Source organism: Tinamus guttatus, unplaced genomic scaffold (genome assembly GCF_059628265.1).
Source record: "Tinamus guttatus ecotype Peru unplaced genomic scaffold, ASM5962826v1 Tinamus_guttatus_pri_ptg000008l, whole genome shotgun sequence".
Classification (NCBI taxonomy): Eukaryota; Metazoa; Chordata; class Aves; order Tinamiformes; family Tinamidae; genus Tinamus; species Tinamus guttatus.
Window position 1 is genome coordinate 1411927 of NW_028288542.1, and position 19881 is coordinate 1431807.

Consider the following 19881-nt stretch of genomic DNA (forward strand, 5'->3'; position numbering starts at 1 on the left):
ATTTTCCTCAATCTCATCACATTTATTTAGCTAAAAGTTTAAAGGAAAGATACTTGTTAGGCATCATTTCTAGAGGGCAAATAATTTTTACCTCTTCAAGACTAGTGAAAACCTCTTATCACCTAAAAACATTTGTAATTCAGTAGGGAGGAGGGAGACACTAGAAATATTAAATTCTTACAAATTCATCTACATAAAAAGCAAGAGCATTCCTATCTTACAAACCCTTTCTCCTCCACTGCATTTTAGCACTGCAGCAGGAGGGATCTCTATGTAACTATATCTGAGAGGTGATGAACTATCAGTAAGGTCTTTGCAAGCTTTTCCTATTTAACAATGTCACCGCTCTTCCCACCTTTTACCCTCTCCCTACATGGGAGGTTATGGAAACCCATCTTTCTCGTCTCCTCTTTACCTTAACCATAAGACCTGTGCGACAACTGTATCATTATTTCCCTTCTCTGAATAGGCTGTGTGGGTGACAGAGCACTAGAACAGGCAGCTTAGAGAGGTGATGGAGACTCCAGAGTCTCCTCCTCTGGAGATATTCAAAACCAAGTCCCTGCCAACCTTCATCACTCTGTGCTTCTGCAAGTCCTGATTGCAACAATAAGAAAAAATTAACTCTCTTCCTCCGTGTCCTTCCCTCAGCGATCAACCCTGGCAGTGCCGGGTGCTGCGCAGCGTCCTTGTGCGTGGGAACGCCTCTGGAGCACGGCGCCCGCAGGCGGGAGGCACCAGGGCCATTCCCGGTGTGTGAGCGCCGGGCCGCGGGGCAGGACGCGCCTCGCGCTCGGCTCTCCGGAGGGCCGGCCGGCTCCGCGCGTCCCCACGGCAGCCCCCTGCGGGCCCCGCGCCCCACAGACACCGGCCGGCCGGGAGAGCTGCTTCGTTACCAAACTGCTGAAGAAATCATTTGCGAAACACTAGTGTCCGAGACAGTCAAGGTTCTTAGCGCAGCCCAGGCGATGCTGTTGAGCTGCCGGCGGCATCAGGCTGTACCCGCAGCAGCTCCTGATTCTCTGGCGCCTGCCTGGCGTTTCTGCATCCCACGGCGGCTCTGGCTGAAACGGCTCCTAATAACTTCCATGCGTTCCAATACACTGCCATTTCTTTACAGAACGCAATCACTTTGTCAGAGCTGAATGGACACTTAATGGACTTAATGGCCAAATATACTAGTTTTCAGTACAGAAATATCATGCCATATGGGCCACGTATGAAGAGGTAGAAAGACTCATAAGAACAGTTTAAAACATGATCATTGCTGAACACAATGAGCAGCAGGAGTTTAAGACACACTGCAAGATACCTCAAAGGAAAACAGTCCTATTCAGATGGCCAAACATATGTCAAAAGGTTGGCTATTTACTCTGAAAACTAGCCCCGCACCACGGCACCTTCAAAACTGTCCGTTTGAGTAAATGATTCTGGAAAACACGCAGTAAGACATCTCTGGTAACTCACATTAACCCCCAAAGGCATCATTTCTCCTAAAAACAGAGAAACGCTCAATTTCACCTTCTGTTCTTTATTTCTTTTTTTACTTTCCTGGCTTCTTCCTTTTTTCCTCCTTTTATTTAAACTATTTTTTTCCAGAATATTAAAACACTGCTTCTTAATGAGAAATGAGTGCTGACCTTATTTATTTTTATCAAAGAAACAGTGTTAAACTGTTCAGTTAAAAGATTAAAAAGGAGATGCTTTGAACATTAAAATATGTTTTTTCACTTCACTATTATAATAACAGAACATGATTTTTCTGAGGTTTCTTTTTCAAATACAAAAAAAAAAAACCAAAACAAATTAAAATATGGGGCTACAAAATGACAAAAGAAGCAAATAGGTGAGATAGTAAGATACTGGGAAGTTTTTCAGTGTCCCAAAGGAGTAGCATCATTTTCTTTGCTCTGGATATCTGGGGGCTTGCCCGTGCTAATGAACGATGGGCGCCAGCTATTACACATGACAGGGAAGCTGCTGGGTTTGCAGCTTTATGTCAGGTATCTGCCTCAGAATATTAACCAAGTTGATGCAGTTCCCAAGGAAGGCTCTGGCTCTACCATACAGACGTTTTCCAACAGGTAAGAGCCCTGACAGAACGACTGGGGCTGCTTCAGAATCGCGTGCACTAAACCTCCAGCACGTCTTTACGAACATTTGCAAAGCTGCAGAAGCCTCAAAAGGGATCGATATTTTCTTTATGCATTAAGCTTAGAAATGTAGGCTAATTTAAATCATTTTGACCTATTTCTTTTCTTCTTAAATTTCCACATTCCTGTTTTCAGCAAGCAAGGCCAGACCTGTGAGATGCTGAACAACCCTCAGTTCGCTCAGGTTTCATCATCTCTCCAGCATCTCTAAGAACTAACTTGTACTTCAGTAGATATCTCCTTCTTTAAAAAGCAAATCTACTGAAGGAGCACTAAGGACCAAAGGCATTTATTATAAACCAAGATTTAAATTTATAAATTAAGATTTGACATCAGTAAAAAAAACTTACTGGACAATTTAACACTGGATGTTGGGATAGTTACACCATTCTTTTGCCTAGTGATTTAAACGCATGAAAATGACCAGCAATCATTAATATTTTTGCTTGTCGGTGAGTGGATCAGGTACAACTCATACGCTGTCACCCTAAATGTCTTCCTGTCCTTATCTGGTATTTCTAGTTGGAAATAATATTAATCCTGCAAGGAAAAAAAAAAAGGCTAAGCATTTTCTTCTCTCCAGCTGTACTTCTGTGAGCAGCATGCAACCCCAGCAGCTGAATCTGCTTGCCTATTGGCGACAGGCATTACCAAGAACACTTGTTCTTAAGGAAATACAGTAGCTAGATGCAATATCTGCACTGTATGGACCCTAGTGTAACTTCCAACAACTCATCAGTTCACCTGGAGCATCTGATGGACTCATGATGAACCATGACAAAAAGTTGGGATCAGGCTGGGGTGATGACACCTCTATATACAAAACTCACATTAGGCTGCACAAAATCTTTCATATGAGCATGAAGAGCATCGACGTTACAGGTGCCACAGCGATACGTTAAATTGATACTGCAGCTCAATGAGAGCAACCGACCGCCAAAGCAGCAGAACCCGTTTCTGGGAACTGATCTGTTACCAGCTACCAACAGAGATGGGTGATAGGTTGGAGTAATGTGAAGTGGCCATATATGCTACAAAAAAAGTGGTTTTTGTTTTTGTTCTGTTTTGATAAATATAGTCCTCCTTTAGAATTTGATTGTGTAAAGTGTCGAATTCTTTGTTTCAATTCATAAAAATGCTTTAATGTTTTACTTGAGGAAAAATTATGGTCTTACAGCTTTTAAGGGAATTACTTTCATATTTCAAGTTCAATGCGTACTTATCCATTTTCCTGGATTTCACTGAAGCATGCAGTAACCTGCAAAATTAATATTCTGTTTACGTTGTAAATTTGTTGTCTGCAGATCTGAATGTTGGGGAGTTTGTTTTTGCAGTTGTGAATGAGGAATTGCTTTATAGCAAACAAAACAAAAACATACAACCCCACACACTGAGTACATTTTAGCAGAAGAAAGAAAAAAAAACATTTGGCTATTTCTTCAACATATTGTTCATCATTAACATAGAAAATTAGCTATTGTCTGACATAAATATCTGATGAAAAAATATCTTACAGAATGTTATCTTTTACATTAAATTTGCATTTTCCTTTCTACTTCTGACAATTCTTTTTCTCATCTTTGCATTTGCAATAGCTGAAAGTATGAAAAATACCATTTACAAACACAGACTACACCATACCTTTCCAGGTTCCACAGTATAAGTATACACATTAAAATAGCCTAAGACACAGCTTCACAATTTTTCCTCTTTTAATTAGGTGGCAGTAGCTACAAAGTTCACCTTAAATGATCTCAAGAATCTAGAAATACAATTACCCACCACCAGCCAATACTACTGACCCAGTCATACTGACCAAATACTAAAAATAAGCCACGAAGGGTGAAGAGTTAGTTTGTTGGCTACACCAGTCTTCTGGTCTGCTAGAGTTAGCAATTCCTCTATATGCAACTAATAACTTTTTAGAATTTACCTTTTTTTTTTTTTTACACACTAATGCATCTAAATCCTACATGTATCAACACCTAATATGCAATTTTCTGTTCAGTCAGTTAATCATACTAGCCATAGTTGTTACTTCGGTTTGCAATCTGGCACCCTGCAAACTGAAGTAACATTGCACTCCCCCCCGCCTTTTTTTTTTTTTTTTTTATCTTAACAATTTTAAGTAGAAATCGTAATGGCAGACACGTATAGAAATGGACACACATTTTCAAGACTGTGGTCCTCAGGGATTACAGTCATATGTGAAAAAACACTGGAAAAGCATGGAAAGTGTTTAACGCAGTGTCAAGTGAGAAAAACAAGCAAAAAGAAATCTAGTACAACCAGAGATCCATCTCTTCCCCTACAGCAAGCTGAAGACTTCCTGGAGGCGTAACCAAAACCAAACATTTTGTCCTTATTTCCAGGATGGCAAAACTACATTTGGTGGAAACCAAAGCAGGATATCCTGGTGGAGTGACGGGCCAAGGGGGATAGCAGCCTTCCAGAAAGGTGAGAAGGGCTGGTGGGGCAAGCGCAGGAAGACCAGGCAAACCCAAAGCTCAGTGTTCCCTCTGCACAATCCCGCCAGATGCCACTTACCAGGACATTCAATGTCTCCCTCCCTCTCTCTCTTCTAGCAATCACAAGAACTTAGTGTTTATCCAACTACTGACAACATGTACTTTGATAGAAGACAGGCAGAACTAGGGAACGGAGACTAATATGCTAGACCCCTTGGCTCGCTGAGAACAAACACACCTTTATGTCTTGTTTGGTGTGATGGTCTTATGGTGCTTTCACTTTTAAACACTTCTACCTAGCATAAAATTTACATATTTATTAGGAGACTTAGTGAGTTAGATACATGAATCCAGCTAATTTCACCTGTGTGTCTACTTTCTTCTGTTTTCTTTAAAATGCCAGCACATAATAATTTCAATGACTTCACAAATGTTATAAAACAATATATCCATATAAATCAAATGGGAATGCTTGATGAGAATGCCTCCAAGTGCAAAATATTAATATTCTACTGAGAAAAGAAACATAGATAGATAGATAGATAGATAGAAAGAAAGAAAGAAAGATTTGTGTTACTGCAATAGAAGCTAAGTCACCAAAATCTAGGTAGCTGACACAGCCCAAAACTTTAAAAAGCTATTGATTTTTCTTTTTTTTTAATAGTCCCTTCATGAAGAAATGGATGGTAATGGCACTTATGGCTGCTCGACCTCAGGATGTAAATGCCCATCTGCCAGCATTACTCCAAATCTATATTATTAGTCAGCAGTGTTTATAGAAGTTATCAGAGTACCCTTTGGCATACTAAGGAGCCAAATGGGTACATTTTCAGACAGCGATTTTTTCACTTAAAATTCTGGGATCATTTTATTTTCGCACATAAAAGAAATATGTTTCAAGATCAGCTTCATTAGGAAGCTCTGTTGGGACTCGATGTTTTTATTTTTCTGATGAGGAAAACTTACTTCTCTAAGAACAGCTCCCTGTCCTCACACATAAACAGAGTGAATATACAATTGGTCCCTCTAGCTTTAATTTGCATTCCATGATTACAACTGGATTAGAATTTTATAGATTGCATCACTAGTTAGAAAAAAACTCTACTTTATATTTCTTGCAAATTCTGACTAAAAACAAATTCACTCCCAGTCTTTCTTGTTACCACTGCTGACACTGTGTATTAACAAACAGTAAAAAGAAAAAAAAAAAAGAGTATTTATTTTGGAACTTACATGCCCTAACGGATCTTCACTATTATTTCGAATTAATGACTGCGCCAGCCCTTGGAACAAATCAGAGCTGGAGGAGGATGAGGGTGGAAAGGTGGCATAAAGCTATGTTTCCCTTCCTTTGAAGTCTGCTCCATTGTCAAGGTATATGGCACAGAATCCTAGATTTGGTAAATAAAATTTATAAATAATCACAGAATAATTTAGCTTTGAAGGGCCCTTAAATGGGGCCAAATTCCAAGGCCCTCTTCAACCAACTGTTGGCTAACTCCAAGGATGAAGACTCCACGTTTTCTCCAAACAGCCTGTTCCAGGGTTTTGCTGCGCTCATCATCAACACTGTTTTTCTTCTAATGCTTACTCAGAATTCCCCTTGCTGCAACCTGGCTCTGCTGCCTCTCATGCTCCATCCTCGCACCCTTGGGAAGGGCCCATCTCCCCCTATCAGTTAGCTGTGACATCTGTAAAGACCTCCCTGAGGCCTCGCTTCTCCAGGCTGAGCAAGCCCAGATCTCTCAGGCTTTCTTCCTACATGAAGTGCTCCAGCCCCTACACCTTCTGCCTACAAGGATTTCCCCACATTCCCCCCTGTAACTCTAGGCAGCCTCTCCATACCTGTGCTACGTCTGTGAGGGGGTCCAACACACTGGGCCTGAGCTGTGCGTACCACTGGAACGCAGACAACACGAAATACCATGTTCAATTGGGAAAAATAAAAAATAAAAAAGAAGAGTAGGGTCCAGTAAGGTCCACTTTTGATGGTTTAGATCATTCTTACTCACAGGATAAGTCAATTTTAAGAAATATAGAAAAATATAATCGATATTGAAAAAGGCAACCCAGGAAAAAAGTGCCTACTTCTAGTAATCAATATAGAAGTGTAATTCAAAATGAGTTCCTACACTCTGTCCTTTGCCTGCTGAACCTAACAGGATGCCAGTTGTACCAAGCATGATAATTAATCTTTTCCTGGAAGCTTATTTGGCAGAAAATGGAAAAAAAATCAATTTATTTCACAATAGGCCAATAAAAGCAACCAGAAGAAAGCTATCTTTAGGCACAATTGTAGTATTAAGTGTATTTGTTTGTTTGTTTCAGACTGATGATTTACAGCCTGACTGAAAAACAATTAGGAAGTGATGAAAGTATCATCTCCGTTACTTCAATAAGTTTAGAATCAGACAACCCTTGGAGGCAATTTTATTTTTTTACGCACCTCCTAGTGATAAATATTATAGAGAAATAAATAAGTGGGTGTTAATCAAACTCCAAAAGATAGTGTTTAGACAGCTTTTATATTGTTTCAGAAAACAAATACACACTCTAACTCACCATAATCAGCTGGCCAAGCTATTTTAAAATATCATCTGTCTTTATGGCTTACAAATAGCAAAAAATGTGTCTCCTGACATGCATTCTGTAACCCTAGAGGTCCAATTTTCAGATTCATTTTTTTTTCTTTCTATTCCCCTTTAAAGACTCAGATTTTTACTCCCTCTAGAGCATCCTGCTGTATTTTCTACCATTTCCAAATAAGCTTAAAGGCTGGCAGACATTTTTCATTTTCCTCTATTCCATGAAAGAACCTAAAATCTTTCAGGCTACAAGCCATGTAGCTTTCTGTAGTATTTTGTTGTTGTTGTTCTTTTTAAGGTTTTATTATATATAAATGTAATATACATTAAATAGATTTGGTTCTCTATTTGGTTATTAGTATTTTGGTTATTAGCATTTTATTCGCTTCAAACAGAGAAACCACCCTCCCAGTACTTCTCATAAATTAGAATTATTAATCCAAAAGTCTTAACAGTATGGCACAATCAAAAATAAGATTTTTGGTAGATACTCCATGTTGAAACGAATGACAATAACACCTGAACGATGCATAAAACGATGACTCCTGTAGCCTCAGCCAGCCATTTCCCGAGGTGAAAGCCATCCTGGTGGCAGGGTGGTTTTCCACAGCCTCTCAGCTGTGGGGATACAGGCACCTACCGAGCTCTGCTCGCAGACACAGTGCACAGGGCGCCAGGGAACTCTCCCCATGCTGCAGTATCAGCACCGGCTCCTGCCCTGCCATGGGAACGTGTCCATCGCAGGGAACGGTCCCAGGTTTGTGTTTAGATGGATATAAAAGATCCTACAGATCCTATATATATAAATCCTGTATATATCCTATATATATCCTTCATCTCCAGTGTATAATACTTTTTGAGAGCATATTACCTGAAGATGTGTTATGTTCATCTTTTCATTTACACATTGCTATTATGCATCTATTTCATTCCATTGTAGAACTTTAGATATAGTTGCCAAAAGATTCGGGATTTTGTCTTATCTATAGCTGATACTTTCAATACTAAGTATCTGGGGCTCTAACTACAGGTTTTCATTCAACATGAGGTAACTTAGAGTATTCTGTTTTAAACCTCCCAATACAGAACTACAAACTGTAATTTAGCAATTACAGGTGCTTCAGTAAAAACACAATATAGCCTTGGAAATTTTGATATTAACATACAGATAAATATTATATATACAACCTAGAATCATTCTTTTATACTAAAATACTAAAAAAAAAAAAAAAAAAGTGAAGGGAATTAATTTTCACCTGAATTTTCACAGGAAATTTCGATATGTGAAAAGGAAAAAAACACCAAATTTATTGGCTAAAAACTAACAGATAACTCAGAAATGTTATCACTGTGCCTTAGTTGCCCTGCCGTAGTATTCAGTCTTAACTATCTCATTTAACATGAAATTATGCTGTTAGAATTGGCCCTAGAACTTGTATTAAGTTTTCTTTTAATGTATACGCTTCTTGGTTGACCTACCTATCCTTATTATGTAACACACAAGGAGCGCACACTTCAAAACTGAAAACTTTGAATAAAATCCATCACTCGCAGGAAATTCTACTAATGGGAGAGGGATACAAAAAAAAAACAATTCTAATTCTGAAAAGAAAAAAAAACGCAGTTCTTCCAAATTGCAAGATTACTGTTTTTCAGATATATATGTCATCTGCCTATTACAATCAGCTTTATGAAAAAACACAGTACAAAAATTTGTGTTAGAAAACAGTTTGGACAGAAAACTTCCTATTCTCTTAATCAATTAAAATATTAGTTTGGAGGTTGCATACTAAATGCACGTACAGTTGTAAAGTTGTGTACTAAAACAGATTGCATGTAACCATGGCAAAGGATAGGTAAAAAGTTTTCAAACAAGAGGAGCATGAATTAAGCCCACTCTTTCATTTAATGTCTACCAACTGCACAGCTTATAAATCAATGCTTTTCTTTAACAGTTATTTCACTATCCAAGATACTCAGCTATTGAAAAAATCAATTCAGTAATTAATAGTGAAAACAGCCTCTTCACTCCTATTTTGCTTACATCTCTAACTGGCAGAAGCTCAAGTCTACTTTTTGAATAGTGACAAATTCATTGAGGAGAAATAAATTACCTGAATATTTTTGGATGACATAAATCACTACCTAGAAGTATCTTTTTCCCTTCTCTGCTTCAAAGTCTCAGAGACTAGCTTGTCTGAAGTCTCTTTGCTACATACTCACTACTTTGCGGTGCATCAGTGCAGGGTCCAGACTAGATCTTAAAACCAGATTATGTGTACAGTAAAGGTAGACACATAGGTAAAAGTAGAGATGTAAAACTGTGCTTAAAAACATTAATAATAATTCTTTTTGCAAGAAAATCAGTTTTATTCGAGTACAGCTGATAGCCATGCCTTCAGTTATGTGTATTACCAAAAGTTTGCATGGACAGTGTGCCTCAGGAAATGCAAAAAAACCACCATGGGCAGAATTCAAAATTTAAGGACATCATGATATTTTTTTTTCCCCTTTAATAGTACAGTTAAGTGAGTTCCAGCTTTGGTCATGGCTGAAATCTGACTATTCCCATTGTTCATTTTCCTCAAAACATAAGGATGCCAAAGCAGAGTTTCTAAGTAGAGGTTTGCTGATATATTAAGTAAAGAGATGACCCTTTTTTAATATAATATATCAAAATGTATCCTGTCTCTATATCCATGTAATTTTTTCTTTTGCCTTGGAATATAAAATATCTTGATTGCTCTGAAATCAGGACAGAGAAATGAAAACAGTGCAAACTTCCTTCTGACATGTCTCTCAACTACCTATATTTTGGCTTATTATTTTCACTCAGTTTTACTTGTAGATGAAGGTTATGTACATAAAATTTCATATAAGTCTCTTTCTTAAGCCTACCTCCCTTCAGTTTCTTTGAGGATCAAATGGTACAAAGTCTCTCAAGAGTCTTTCAAGCAGTGCAGTAATGTTCTTCTAATGAAGACATGGGTGACACTAATGGTAATATTAAACTTCTTTACTACAACTTCTTCAGGCTGTTTAGCTTAATGATACAGAATATAGTAATATGTTTATACATTTGTAGATGGCAAAAATACACAGCACATTTATATGCGAGAAATATATTGACATTCCACTCACTCATACTTGATTAAAAATTAGCTACAGATCGATGGAAATGAATGGCCATTATGGTACTGTTAGTGTGCTTCCACTACATAGTATTTGCACTGCCTGGCAGAATTTAAATTGTATTCTTTCTTCAGTGAAAGAGCTGATGCTAAGCCAAGATTTTTTAAATAGCTATCTTTTCTGTTTTGTTTCTCCCCACAGTTAACCTTTATGCATGCTACTTCCTTGTCCTGGGCATCCACACAAGAGTTCCAGTTCCCTGTGATCGCTTCTAAGCAAAGTTCAAGTGGAGGCTAATGATGTCTTCAATTTGTATGGAGGAAAAATAAGATAGTTAGTGACTGGGATCTTGTGACACAATGGGAATGAAACGAACCTAGCCAAAATGCCCCCAGAGTTAACTCCAATAACATTATGTGCTCCTCTGAAAAAAAAGCGAAGTTTAAGGTTAGTTCTTTTTATCCAGATGGCTTGGAAAATGTCCTGTTACATGTATTGCTAGGATATGGGATTTCTTTGTCTTTAAAGCATTTGCTTTAACATTTCTATTTGCAATTAAAAATATAGCTGTCTCTTTGGAAAGAAATATAATGGAAACAAAAATTAAAGACAGCATTAAAACCTCAATGAGCCAGGGCTTTTAAACCACAACCACAAAAGACGTTTGACTTTAGTGTTTTACAGAATATACAGATTTTGGCAGGTAAGCACTAATACTGGTCTTCCACCTTAGACCATCTCTGGCCTGGTTTTTCAGAATACCGAAGTCCAGCCAGGTGCCACAGCAAGCCCAACTTTGTCACCTTACATTGTGCTGCCAATTTTTGCTTTAATAGGAGATTTTTTTTTTTCGGAAACCTGAAATTAGTTGTCAGCTTTGAAAATCCTAGCTGTTTCTTAACGTCATCTAATAATCCAGCCATAGATTTAGAAGCGGAATCAGATTTTCATGACATTCATTTTCATGCATTAAGCAGCGCCTTACTGATCATGAGAGGACTGAGAGCCAGGTCACAGAGCCCAGGCTATATTTAGGCATCTGATTCTTCTGTTTCATCAGAGGACATATGAAATGTCAGATTCTGTTGCACAGCGAGCTCGGGAGATAAACGCAACAAGAAAATGTTCTCCTTCTGGTCTAGGTACCAGCTCAGCATGGGGTGAAGAACAGAGACAGGGCTACTTGGCCAGGAACAGGGGCGAGAGAAGACCCCAACAGCACTGGCTCAGATCGCCTGAAATATTTTAGCTTTCAGCCAAGACGAAACATAGACATGAAACTGTTTGTTTTAAAGCACGTGAAACATTATTGGAAACATTAATTGAAACTGTCATTCTCGAGAGCTAATAATTAAATTTCATTTATAAGTTGGAATTTCTTGTAAGAAGATCTATGGGAGGAAGGGAGCTAAGGTTTTTTCCTGACCACCACCACGATCCTTCATCAGAATGAAACATACCTTGTACTAATCTAGAAGGTAAAGGAAGCCAAATATATATATATATAAGTATATATATATATATATATATACACACACACATATATATAAGAAAACTAGAAGAATAAGTTCTACTAGTCGTTTGCATATTTTAAGCAGACCTTCCTATAAAACCATTTGACATAAATACTATGTGAGTTTGTCCATTGTCCCTCCATTTCTTTTTACTTTAATCACACTGAAAGAATGACAGCATCTTCCTTACAATAAATCACACTCTATACTGGAAGGTGGAAGCAGAATATTTTATAATAGAGAGTCTTAAATTCAGTTTAGAACTGAAATGAATGGAAATTTAACACTGAAAAGTTTTGCACAGGCAAGCCAAATCTTTTACATTGAGCAATGTTAAATCTAGAAGACAGGTAATTACTTTCAAGCTGTATAATAACAAATTGCTTTTATTGCTACTGAGTTGTTGCAGTTAAAGTTTAGGGTTTTTTTGTGCTTGCACATATATTTCCATATTTTTTGTGTGTTTTCAATGATAAGCAATACTGATGCAGCTTTGCTGACAAAACACTTGGATTAATGAGCTGTTTTTTTTTTTTTTTAAAGAGGACTGAGAAGCTTTTCAACACCCAACAGCATTAGGATATAAGCCTCTCATAAAGTTATTACAGAAATAGCATAAGAAATGTACAAAACAGTGCATCTTCCCTCTTTCCAACCTGCAGCATCCTATCCAATTCCTTCTTTCTCCTTTGCCTTGACTACTATTGTGAAGCAGGCAACAGAAAGTAACAGAAAGATAAAAAGATCTAGATTGGTATCACAAAAATATGAAATATCTTTTTTTTCTATTAGTTATCTTAATATTTAATCTAAATAGTTATCTTTTAATCTAATAACTCTATTTATAAAATAAAATGGCTGAAATAGCCACTATATATATTGCAGCCTATCATCTCTCCTGCACTTTCCTTGTGGAAACGATTTAACTCAGAACAAAGATGATAAGGCCTTTTTTCTTTTTTCCTTTTTTTTAATAAGTCCAAAAAATCAGTGTTTCTCCTACCTTTTGTTTGATGATCATGTCGTTGATGTCATCCAGATCGCCCACCGCCACTCTCTGAGCTTTCCGCTCTCGCTCCAGGCGAGAGAGCCAGTCGGTGAGCTCTGCCCAGGCCTTGTTGAAGTCGGCCAAGGCGGGAACCTCCAGGAGCACCGACGATGGCATTTCTGCTCTGGAGAGGGTAGTTTCCCTGGTTACCCTCGGTTGTGTATCCACAGCAACAGTTTGACCAGAAGTTACTGAAAGAAAAAAATGCTAAAATTACTGAATAAATCGACTATAATATTTATTTCCATAACAGAATTTAGGCAGTAAAAAGGACAACACAGAAATAACTTCCTTGTTTCGATGTTATATCTGCTTGAAATATAGAAATTAACACTAAAAGAACATACTAACTCATTTCTCCATAATATTTCTATTGTAGCACACATTTACCATTCATCACTCAACATACTCAGATTCAACCTTCAAAACATCACAGGGCCCTAGTAAATACTAGCAAAGCTATCTCAGCATAACAAAAACATCTTACTCAAGGTCACGGAAGTTTTGCTATACAAAAATGAAGACTAGTTTTGCTAGTCATCTTCCAAGACATAATAGCAGTGTTGGTTGAATGTGTCTTGAGGCTTGGAGGCAGACTGAAATAACGCGACTCTAATACCTACTGCATCACAGTATACCCATGTGCCTAGAAAAACATTTCTTCCAGTCTCCAGTCACTCTGTATCTATGAATTTGCCTCACTGACAATAATGTTCTCACTTACCACCAAATATTTCCCCTAGGCCCTGTAGTTGATATGGGAGCTGGCACAGCATGAAATTCACCCTTGGCAGGTTCTTGCTTCTTGTTCTTCAGCACTGAATAGCATTAAGTTCTTTATCTCCTTTCAGGAGGAAAATTTCCTCGAGTAAATATTTTCTCACTTGAGCACGATCAGGATCAGACCCAACCATGCAGGCTAACAGCTAGGAACAGTTGATGAGTATAGCAATTTCTGGACAGTTTGTTTTACATGAAAAGACAGCAGAAAAACAGTCGGTATCGGAACTGAGTTGCCTCAAGTGGCACATATATACACCCATTAAGAGCAAACAGGATTTAGGGAGCAAAGAGGCCAGTTTTAGGGCAGCAGTTGTACTGATAAGAGGAACAGTTCACCAGGTTCTTATCAAAAAAGAGTTACTACCAAATGCAAAGCTTTCAATAAGTAAAAAAATAAAAAGACAAATTAAACACTGTTGATCTGCAAGAAGTGGACCTGCTCACAAAAGCTGATTTTACTTCTCTAACTCCAAGAAAAACAGAAAAAAACAGAAAATATCAACTGACATTCCTTGGAAGAGTCATAACAGAAAACTAAGAGTAACGTATTGTAGGATCTTACTTGACAGGCTATTAACGAAATTTCCCCTTTCTCTTTGCACAAAATAGCTTCACAGCTTCTTCTTTTTACTCCTCCTTCGCCTAGTGGTTAGGTTTAAAGAAATCAGTTCATGAATTCATTGCTTGCAGTGGAAGAGACTGAGATGCATCCTGGCATCCACAGTGATGAGAGTTGTCACAGATAATTTCAAGTGCAGGAAGAGCCATATAAATAGAGATCATTTAAAATTTCAAGATTGGTTTTTACATCTTGATTTGTCATTTACAAATAGATGGCCACAAACAGTTGGGCTTTTTTTTTTTTCTCCCTCTAGTTAATCATACAAAGGCAATTAACAGCTCAAGTTGCTAATGTAACAGCAAATTAGGAAGGCAAAAAGAGCCAAAAACCTTACTGCAAGACTGCAGATTTGAAAATTTCATTTGCACAACATATTTTTGAAGATGTAGTGTGCACAATATGGCTTGGCTTCAAGGAATGGTGATTTTTTTCCCCATTTTTTAAAAACAAGAAAGAGAAGAAAGGAAAATGAGAGGAAAAATACTAAACCTAGAGAAATAAAAGAACACATGAAGTTGCATCACTGTAAAATTGCTAGAAGAATGCTACATCGTTAGAAGAGAAAAGGCAGAGTCTAAATGACTACTTTCTAGGGTAGCTACAGAATCCTTATCTGAATCAACTGCCTTAACCACAAAACCAACAACAAAAAATAAAAGAATCAGAAGAGGTGAAATGAAGCTGTGTGGGTTGCTAACTGTATGAGCAGACTATCAATTTTTGAACACTGAACTGGAAAACATAGTTGCTGAAAACTAAATATAAATCTTTACAAACAACAAAGCAATGTTTTTCTTTTCTTCCATGCTGTTTATAAAGTACAGAAAAATGTGCATGCAGTATTGTCTGCAGGTCAGACCGGCTTCCAAAGCAGCACTGCATATGCTCCATACAGTAACTGCTTTGGCTTTCAAATGCTTCAACAAGAGACCCTCGACCACTTTCTCCATTTGCATTCATGCCATTAAGCAGGATAGGTGGGAAGTCTGAATACCCAAGTACCACATGAAGGTTCAACAGCTTGGCTATAGCGACTTAAAACATTAACTGATTTTGCCAAGAAATTGAGCAGCTACTCACTGAGGAGAAAAGGTTTGCATTACTTCATTGGGGAATCAGTGACCCCATCCAGCACTGCAGAAAAGGAGAAAGCTGTGCACAAGCATCTCAGTGACTGGCACTGTAAATGCACTACAGTTTTCTGTCATCATTAAAAAAACTAAATGATTACAAACAATTTACAAATCAATTAATACATACGCTATTTAGCCAGAGTCATTTAGACTCAGCTGTTGTTAGCGCTGGTCTTAATTACATACATTACAAATAAATGTATGTATCTGCCAACCCATGTATTTATCATATTTCTGAAATGGAGTCCTTGTACGTCTCCTTCCTGTGCTTTAACAGCACTTATCTGTGAAAAATGATGAAATAAAATAATTCTTTGAAAAGGCTGTTAAAGCAAGTTTTTGATCAAAAATCACAGAAACAGATAAGAAAATGGAGGTTTTGTAAGGTTTTTCTGGTAAGATTACACCGTTGGCTATGATGGAGTATTTTACATGATATCACTACGATGGAGTATTTTAGGTGATCTAATGGGCAGAGATAACCCCAGGCACCAGTACAGATTAGGGGCTGACCTGCTGGAAAGCAGCTCTGCAGAGAGGGATTTGGGAGTCCTGGCTGACACGAAGTTCCTGTGAGGGTGACAGAGCACTGGAACAGGCTGCCCAGAGAGGTTGTGGAGTCTCCTTCTCTGGAGATCTTCAAAACCCGCCTGGATGCCGCCCTGTGCCACGTGCTCTAGGTGTCCCTGCTGGAGCAGGGGGGTTGGACTAGATGATCTCTAGAGGCGCCTTCCAACCTCAACCATTCTATGATTCTGTGATCAAAGAGTGGCACTTTTTAATGCTCCAATCAAAACAGATAAGCATCTCTTTTCTTCTCCTCCCCACTTTATTTCATTTTTATAACGTTTTACACACATGTGTGAATAACTAGCCATCTATATTCATCAGGTTTTCTTTCATCTCGACTGCAGTTACTCTAGGTTTTTCCACCCCTGCTCTATTCCTCAATGCAAACAACGCAGAGAGATGCCACTCCTAGGAAAGGGCTCTTGGCCCTTTAGCTCTTTTATGCTATTTTCCCCTCAGCTTTTAGCACAGGGCTACGGGCAGATCACATGGTGATCCAAAGGTCATGTAATGAACCTGCTGTTCACCACCTGCCAGAAAGGGCTGAATTTGTGTCCTTTGGCAGGGACTTGGCTCATTACATCAACCCGCTGAGCCCTAACCAATGGTTCAGAGGCTGCAGGTGTGTGGTTCAAAGGTCTGCACCCAGACTTCACCCCCTCTTTTTCTCCCTCCCAAAATGTGGGTCTTGTCCACATGGGTGACAACCTAGGGTCACTTTTAAAGGTAATATATAAAACAAACCAAATCAGGGAGAAAAGTTGATGAAGAAGAGAATAATGTGTTAAGATCTGCAGAACAATGAGGAAGGAAGGAAAACTACCTAGTGCTCCTTTCAGGCAAAAGGAACATCATATTCCATACAAATGGGAACTATTCTGTTAGTGGATTCACTTGAGGGTTCACTTGGAACCACTTGCTGTGGTTAATGTACACTGAAGCCAGAAAAGAATGGCAGCATTCCAAAAAAAAAAAAAAAAAAGGTACTGTTGACTCTGTACCTACTATAGCTATCAGTAAAACAGCAAAAACCCAAAGCATCAGCCATCTCCTGCTTTCCCTTCATTGTTCTACACAGAATTAAAATGAAATCAGAGGGCCACAGAATAAACATCAAGATCCTCACAACTGCATTCAGTTTTCTCCTGCCATGTTGCTTGCTGCTTACCTGCCAGGCCTTGGTTACAGTTGTTAAATATTTACTGTCAGGAGGCTATTGTGAAAGAGGAAAAACATACAACAAACACTACTAGCTAGAAATCAATAATGAAAAAAAAACTTTTTTTTTTTGCATATTTTAAGATACTTTGCTTGCTTTTGGCAGTTTTAACGGTGTTTGGTAAAAAACAACACATGTATTTGTGTTTTACGTGTTTTTTGCTTGCTTTTCTTTGAACTGGATATTAAAAATCCGTCTGCCACCCAAGGAAAAGTACATACAAAGGACATGAATTCACACAAGAAAAGGCTATATTCTTTCAAACTGCATGGGATTTCCACTCTACTCATCAGTGGCATTTGCCCGGCATTTGCTAGCATCCACGCATTTTGGTCTGAGCATAGACTCAGAGCGTTGGTTCAACTATGATGAAAAGATAACGAGATTTAGGTTTAATTTAATCCTACATTGTTTACCTCGGAATAAATGTGCAAAAAGTCCTTCCTCTTTCAACTAAGCAGAAAACAAAACCAAAGAGATTTTTTGGCTCATTGTTACAAGCATTTTCTCAGACAGCAGCCTAACTTATGAAAAGAAAAAAAAAATTTCTTTTGACTCTCTTCAAGGTCAAGAGCCCTCTTTGCTGTCTCCTCCTACTTCCAAAAAACTAAAAGCAAACAGTGTTCAGCTCTCACAAAGTCTCTGCCGATACAGTTAGCTCAGCCTTTGCTTGGGAAATTTCATCCTATGGCCCCAACTGAATTTAATCCGCACCGAAGGCTGGTAAATCCTGCACAAAAAGGAATAGCCATCACTCAAAATTTCAAGTATTCAATTCAGCCTATACAAATGACAAAAGCAAGGTAAAGTCTCAGGTAAAGACCTGAAAAGTCTTTAGGGAAATAAATGCAATAAGAGATTTTCTAAATATTTCTAAGATGTCTACCAAGGCTGCTTTTCCAAAGTTTCTTAAAAATCGTGGAGTGGTAGCCCCCCAAAACCATAGGAATTTATAAACTGGGTCAAAATCTGTCAGCTCCTTTCATTAGTCAGATCTAATAGCTAATGACCTCTCAAAAATGCTAGTTTGCTTTCCATTTTCCGATTTTCAACTTTTTTGTTGTGGAAGGAGTGTTTGTGGAAGAATTGTTTGAAAGCAGGAACTGAGAGGAAAACTAGGGCCTAACACAGCTCTGGCATTACAGAGGCCTGCTTGGGGTGCTACACAGTTGCCACTTCCAGGATGGTTGGTACGCACGGACTCTGCTCCTCCACGGTTCCCTGGGCAACGCAATTTGCCCTCCTCGCAGCTGCAAAAGGGAGTAACGGAGGATGGAGCGGGGTGAAGGCTCCGCGGCCAAACTCTGTTGCACTCCCTGTGCTGGGCTGCTGATAAGCCGCACAGTGGCTGTCTAATGAGAGATATACGATAACAAGTCCGGTGCTGAGCCAGCAATGGTGGCAAATGATGAACTTTGCTTGAACTTTGCTCATTATAATGTGAAAACCATACTTCCATCCCAAAAGTTACCCGCCTCCGAGGTACGACCACCCCTCACTGAGCATGCGCTCTAGATTTTCGGTTGACTGTACCTTTAAATGAAAGCGAGAAACTTTTTCACCAATCAATAACAATATTAAGTATGACTCTAGTCACTCAAGCTCCACCTGAATGTAAAGAAAAGTATAAAAGGTGAACTAAGGATGAAAAGTCGGGAGGGAAGAAACCATCGTAACTCCTGGGTCAGTCGACAGGCTGATCCCCCTTCCCTCCCCTCGCGCTGGGACGCTGCCTGAGGAGACTCGAGACTGAGAGCCCTCTCCCATCTTCTGGGGTGAGTGATGATTGCACATTTGTACATCAGAGCTAGCAAAAAATCCCACGCTCTAGTAGAGAATTTCCGGTACTGACATCCGAAACCTGCTTTGTAAATGTTGCATTTGAATAAATCATACTGTTTGTGAACTCGACTACTTGTTTGGGGGGAGGTGATCGGACCTACAGTTGACAGACTGTTCGTGAATCCGATACTGCCAGAGTCGAGCTTATAGTTGGTGACACTATTTGGGAACTCGATTCGCTCTTAGGAAGGCGATCGGACCTACGGTCCACGGACTGTTCGTGAATCCGATACTGCCAGAGTCGAGCTTATAGTGGATCACGCTATTTGGGAACTCGATTCGCTCCTAGGAAGGCGATCGGACCTACGGTCCACGGACTGTTCGTGAATCCGATACTGCCAGGGTCGAGCTTATAGTGGATCACGCTATTTGGGAACTCGATTCGCTCCTAGGAAGGCGATCGGATCTACAGTCCACAGACTGTTTGTGAATCCGATACCTTTTTTTGATATCTCCTTCCCCCCCACCACCACTACTACCACTGCGGCTTTCAAACTGCAACATTTTCAACACAAAATTGGCGTAGTCGGCAGGATGTCGATAAAGGAATTCCTACGGAGACAGAAATGTGGTCCCTCAGAAGGTGGGGAAGATTGGGCCAGAGATAATTGGTCAGATCCTGGAAAGGTTTTGCAAAGAATGGAGGAATGCCATGCTAAGTTTAAGGACGGCAGAGGCAAGGGTGTTATTTGTGCTATTCTGGGCGGTTGCTTAATTCAGGCGCAGAAGGACTATAAAATATTTCAGAAATTGAAATTAGATTATCAAAGTAAGAATTCAGAAATTCAACATTTGCAGTATGAATTAGAGAG

General features: G+C 39.0%; 1 protein-coding gene across 7 annotated transcripts in view; it reads right to left on the reverse strand.

Moving 5' to 3' along the window:
- DMD (dystrophin) overlaps nt 1-19881 on the reverse strand; it is a 1078552-nt gene that overhangs the window by 303507 nt on the left and 755164 nt on the right. For all 7 annotated transcript variants that reach the window (XM_088521823.1, XM_088521851.1, XM_088521829.1 and 4 more), the window contains one exon: nt 12856-13091. In XM_088521823.1, coding sequence (XP_088377949.1) covers nt 12856-13091 — 236 coding nt within the window. The remainder of the gene's footprint in view (nt 1-12855; nt 13092-19881) is intronic.